This window comes from Cherax quadricarinatus, chromosome 62 (assembly GCF_038502225.1).
Source record: "Cherax quadricarinatus isolate ZL_2023a chromosome 62, ASM3850222v1, whole genome shotgun sequence".
NCBI classification, from domain to species: Eukaryota; Metazoa; Arthropoda; class Malacostraca; order Decapoda; family Parastacidae; genus Cherax; species Cherax quadricarinatus.
The window spans coordinates 9,216,557-9,223,258 of record NC_091353.1 but is presented as its reverse complement, the minus strand read 5'-3'; the positions used below and the strand labels follow the sequence as shown (position 1 = coordinate 9,223,258).

Genomic DNA, 6,702 nt, shown 5'->3' with positions numbered 1-6,702 from the left:
CCTGGTTCTTTTATTGTCCTATGGACCTGAAGTCATCCTTTGACAAGATCCCTGGTTCATGTATTGTCATATGGACTTGAAGTCATCCTATGACAAGATCCCTGGTTCATGTATTGTCATATGAACCTGAAGTCATCCTATGACAAGATCCCTGGTTCATGTATTGTCATATGGACCTGAAGTCATCCTATGACAAGATCCCTGGTTCTTTTATTGTCCTATGGACCTGAAGTCATCCTTTGACAAGATCCCTGGTTCATGTATTGTCATATGGACCTGAAGTCATCCTATGACAAGATCCCTGGTTCATGTATTGTCATATGGACCTGAAGTCATCCTATGACAAGATCCCTGGTTCATGTATTGTCATATGGACCTGAAGTCATCCTATGACAAGATCCCTGGTTCATGTATTGTCATATGGACCTGAAGTCATCCTGTGACAAGATCCCTGGTTCATGTATTGTCATATGGACCTGAAGTCATCCTATGACAAGATCCCTGGTTCATGTATTGTCATATGGACCTGAAGTCATCCTATGACAAGATCCCTGGTTCATGTATTGTCATATGGACCTGAAGTCATCCTATGACAAGATCCCTGGTTCATGTATTGTCATATGGACCTGAAGTCATCCTATGACAAGATCCCTGGTTCTTTTATTGTCCTATGGACCTGAAGTCATCCTTTGACAAGATCCCTGGTTCATGTATTGTCATATGGACCTGAAGTCATCCTATGACAAGATCCCTGGTTCATGTATTGTCATATGGACCTGAAGTCATCCTATGACAAGATCCCTGGTTCATGTATTGTCATGTGGACCTGAAGAAGAAGAAGAAGATTTCGTTCGGATTTTTAACCCCGGAGGGTTAGCCACCCAGGATAACCCAAGAAAGTCAGTGCGTCATCGAGGACTGTCTAACTTATTTCCATTGGGGTCCTTAATCTTGTCCCCCAGGATGCGACCCACACCAGTCGACTAACACCCAGGTACCTATTTGCTGCTAGGTGAACAGGACAACAGGTGTAAGGAAACGTGTCGAAATGTTTCCACCCGCCGGGAATCGAACCCGGGCCCTCCGTGTGTGAAGCGGGAGCTTTAACCACCAGGCCACCGGGCCACCTGAAGTCAGCCTATGACAAGATCTCTGGTTCATTCATAATCCTATGTATAAATAATTATACAATATTTTTGTGTAGTTAATACGTGGTGAAAAAATACTTGATTTTTTTAATTAAGATTTATATTTGTATTATTGCTCTAAATGGACTATTTTCACAACGGAGGATGTTTATGTTAATGGGCTCTTGGTACGAGGAAGTGGAGCTATCTGCACTCCTTTTGGATCGGGTCTGATTTCTCGTAAGTATGACCCTTGCGACTTTAGTGCTTAATGAAAATACAGTAAATAGGTATTTGGGTGTTAGTCACTTTACACCTGCTATCCCTGTTCACCTAGCACTAAGTAGGTACCTGGGTGTTAGTCACCTTAAACTGCTGTTCCTGTTCACCTAGCAGTAAGTAGGTACCTGGGCGTTAGTCACTTTAAACTGCTGTTGCTATTCATCTAGCAGTAAGTAGGTACCTGGGTGTTAGTCACCTTAAACTGCTGTCCTTGTTCACCTAGCATTAAGTAAGTATCTGGGTGTTAGTCACATTACACCTGCTGTCCCTGTTCACCTAGCAGTAAGTAGGTACCTGGATGTTAGTCACCTTAAACTGCTGTTCCTGTTCACCTAGCAGTAAGTAGGTACCTGGGTGTTAGTCACCTTACACCTGCTGTCCTTGTTCACCTAACAGTAAGTAGGTACCTGGGTGTTAGTCACCTTACACCTGCTGTCCCTGTTCACCTAGCAATAATAATAACACTAATATACAAAATAATCATAATAATAAAGTCAGTTGTGCCTCCTGGGCAGGTAATATATCAATTACAAATGTCACAATAGGCCTTGACTAGGCCTACCCCGACACACATCAACAAAAAATATATTTTAGAGTCAATTTACAAGTTTTACAATACCTCCATATACCTGATAAACACAATACAACATAGATCAACAATCTCGTAAACATTTAAGCATTTTATTATCACTAAACTGTTAGATATTATTGAGTTATTCTCAAAAATATATCAAAATTCTGTCGTCTGGTGGAGTCAAAATGTGGATAGGACGTAAAAATTTCCAGATATTTTATAATTAGCGGTGAATTGCTTTGTCGTACCGTCGAACGCGGTGTTTTAGAGTGTCCAAACGTCCAGCTTCTCAAAAATACCTCAATGGAAACTATTATACATATATATAAAAAAAAAAAAACGAGAAAAATATTGATTTCGGAATTTTGTATTTCCCGCTGGGGATTGACTGACCAATCAGGAGCCAATAGTGTCTCCAGCTCGACCAATCACAGCGCGAGTTGCCGTGGTCGGCCATGTTTGTTGTGGTTCCTCTCCATCATGGCGTTACTCTGGCTGCTGTCTTCTGCCTTATTTTAGCACATTACAGGTACATCACCCACTTAAAATCACCCATAATTTACCCATATAATTTTAGCACGTCCGAGGACGCCCCATTAATGTATTTTATGGGAAAAATGAGACGGTTGCTGTCTGTGTTTTTGTTTCAAAAATGTACACCCTGGGCCAGGCATCTTTATTATTATTGTTATTATTACTATTATTATCATGGGGAAGCTCTAAAACCGTAGGGCTCGTACAGTGCCTGGGGAAATGGCAGGTTGAATAAAAGGAAAGGTATGATATGAGGAAGGTAGCTCTGAATTCTTGGATCAGGAACCCTGGCTTTATTATTATTATTATTATTATTATGATTATTATTATTATTATTATTATTATTATTATTATTATTATTATTATTATTATTATTATTATTATTATTATTACGCTGTTTGACCCTTATGGGTTTAGCGCTTAGTTATTATTATTATTATTATTATTATTATTATTATTATTATTATTATTATTATTATTATTATTATTATTATTATTATTGACGCTGTTTAGCCCTTACGTTATTATAAATTTTTATTATAAATTATTATTATTATTATAAATTATGTATCTATATCTATTACTACTATTAATTACTACCACCACTACTACTGACCTACTAATTACTACTATATTACCAACTACTATTGTTACTGTTACAAACTACTACTGTTTACAACAACTACCACTACTACTACTACTGTTCACTACTACCACTATTACTACTACTATTTACAACAACTACTACTATTACTACTTACAACAACTACCACTATTTCTACAACTACTACTACAATTACCTACAACTACTACTACTACTACTACTGCTAACTACTTCCTACAACAACAATAACCACAACAACAACTACTACTAGTGAAACAACAACAACTAATACTGTAGTAACAACAATAACAACAACTACTGTAGCAACAACAAAAAATACTACTATTGTAGCAACAACAATTACTACTACTGCTGTAGCAACAACAATTACTACTACTGCTGTAGCAACAACAATTACTACTACTACTACTGTAGCAACAACAATTACTACTACTACTGTAGCAACAACAATTACTACTACTACTGTAGCAACAACAACTACTACTACTTTTACAACAACTACCACTATTTCTACTACTACTACAACTACTGCTAACTACATCCTACAACAACTACAACAACAACTACTACTACTGAAACAACAATAACAACAACTAATACTGTAGTAACAACAACAATAAGAACTACTACTGTAACAACAACTACTACTACTGTAGCAACAACAATTACTACTACTGTAGCAACAACAACTACTACTACTACTGTAGCAACAACAATTACTACTACTGTAGCAACAACAACAACTACTACTACTGTAGCAACAACAATTACTACTACTACTGTAGCAACAACAACAACTATTACTACTATTGTAGCAACAACAACTACTGCTATCAGTACTACAAGAACAACAAGTTCTATTACAACAACTACTACTGCTACTGTAACAACAACAACAACAACAACAACTACTACTATTACAACAATTACTACGAGTACTACAACTACTATAACAACAATATCAACACCAACTAGTACTATTACAACAACAACAGCTACTACTGTTACAACTACTACCAGTACTACTACTACTACAACAACAATAACAACAACAGCTACTACTACAACAATAACAACAACAGCTACTACTACAACAACAATAACAACAACAGCTACTACTACAACAACAATAACAACAGCTACTACAACAACAATAACAACAACAGCTACTACCAGTACTACAACAACAATAACAACAACTGCTACTACAACAACAATAACAACAACAGCTACTACTACAACAACAATAACAACTACTACTACAACAATAACAACAGCTACTACAACAACAACAATAACAACAGCTACTACCAGTACTACAACAACAATAACAACAACAACTGCTACTACAACAACAATAACAACAACAGCTACTACCAGTACTACAACAACAATAACAACAACAGCTACTACCAGTACGACAACAACAATAACAACAACTACTACTACTACTACAACAACAATAACAACAACAGCTACTACCAGTACTACAACAACAATAACAACAACAGCTACTACCAGTACCACAACAACAATAACAACAACTACTACTACTACTACAACAATAACAACAACAGCTACTACCAGTACCACAACAACAATAACAACTACTACTACTACTACAACAACAATAACAACAGCTACTACTACAACAACAATAACAACTACTACTACAACAATAATAGCTACTACCAGTACAACAACAATAACAACAACAGCTACTACTAGTACTACAACAACAATAACAACAACAGCTACTACCAGTACTACAACAACAATAACAACAACAGCTACTACCAGTACTACAACAACAACAACAACAGCTACTACCAGTACTACAACAATAACAACAACAGCTACTACTGTTACAACTACGACCAGTACTACAACTACTAAGACAACAATAACAACAACTACTACTACAACAATAACAACAACAGCTACTACCAGTACTACAACAACAATAACAACAACTACTACTACAACAATAACAACAACAGCTACTACCAGTACTACAACAACAATAACAACAACTACTACTACAACAATAACAACAACAGCTACTACCAGTACTACAACAACAATAACAACAACAGCTACTACCAGTACTACAACATCAATAATAACAACTACTACTACAACAACAATAACAACAACTACTACAACAATAACAACAGCTACTACCAGTACTACAACAACAAAACAATTACTATTACAACAACTACCAGTATTACAACCACTACTACTGTTACTACTACTACTATATAATATATATATAACACATATAACAAAGGTGAATTTCTCACCTCTTGAACAATAAAATCTATGGAAATCAAATAATTTTTCATTTCTAGTATTACCCTTCATGGCCGGAGTAATATAATATTATCTTAGCCATTGTAAAAAGTTTATTAGGTACAGGTACACATAAATACAATTATCATAGCATAAATTACCCATCAAGATAACCCAAAAAGGTCAGACAAAATTACTTATTTTCATTTGGGGCCCTGAAGCTTAAGCTTCAGGGCCCCTAATCCTGGAGGGGCCCCAGAAGCTTGAGCTTGAGGGCCCCTAATCCTGGAGGGATGCCAGAAGCTTAAGCTTCAGGGTCTCTAATCCGAGAGGGACCCCAGAAACTACTATAGTCCACATTGCTTAAAAATTTTGGGTCTACTGTATGAGAAGGGTTTTTTAAAAAATAATTCAATACAAAATAAATAAAATGAAAATTAAAAGGTTCTTAAAGCATCATGTAGGATCGCCATAAATGAGAAAACCTAATTAAGGATATTTAATTGATTTTTAACAAAATTGTGGTGATCTCTAATGGAAGAACCCCAATGAAGAAGATAACAGACCTCATTGCTGGTTTTGAAGGGGCCCCATAACAGGTCAAGCTTCAGGGCCCTAAAAATGTAGGTCCACCACTGGGTCCCAGACCTGATTTTGCATCAGGTTTCTAGTGTTAGCTCTCCCAATATTACCATAATAATAATAATAAACTTTAATAACAATAATTTTTATATCTACAAGTACATGTACAAGGTATACTGACCATAGCTGACATCAGTGATATACTGTATAGAAAGCCCCTTGTTATGCAGAGCATTTCAGGCAAATTAGGTCAGTTTTGTACCCAGGATGCAACCCACACCAGCTAATTAACACTTAGGTACCTAATTACTGCTAGGTGAATAGGAACGGCAGGTATCTTAAGGAAACGAGTCCTAATGTTTCCACCCGTACCGGAGATCGAACCACGGACCTCAGTGTTTGAGCTGAGTGCGCTGCCAACCCAGCTATGGGACACCTTGGTTTTATTTTGAATTATTCAAGATATAGCTACCAGATCCAAGCTTGGAATTGAGTTTTTAAAATACATATAATGTGCCCTGAGGGAAGAATTTTAAAATTTTTAGGTTCGACTGTATTATGGGAAAATTATCTAAATTTGCGTCATAAATAACTTCAAATATATTCACTATGTTGTGATCTCCAGAAACTTAAGTTTTCTTTATTTTTCCTATATTCACTATATTGTTATCCCCAGAAGGTCA

General features: G+C 36.3%; 1 protein-coding gene across 4 annotated transcripts in view; it reads left to right on the top strand.

The window, feature by feature from the left end:
* The first annotated feature begins 383 nt into the window (after nt 1-383).
* Nucleotides 384-6,702, top strand: part of LOC128687105 (uncharacterized) — a 79,689-nt gene continuing 73,370 nt past the window's right edge. The window contains exon 1 of one of the 4 annotated variants that reach the window (XM_070098397.1): nt 384-2,760. Coding sequence is in view for 3 of the 4 variants with exons in the window: in XM_070098396.1 (XP_069954497.1) it covers nt 2,439-2,512 (74 nt within the window). In the remaining variant the exon portion in view is untranslated. The remainder of the gene's footprint in view (nt 2,761-6,702) is intronic. The other 3 variants (XM_070098396.1, XM_070098398.1, XM_070098399.1) reach the window with 3 other exon arrangements.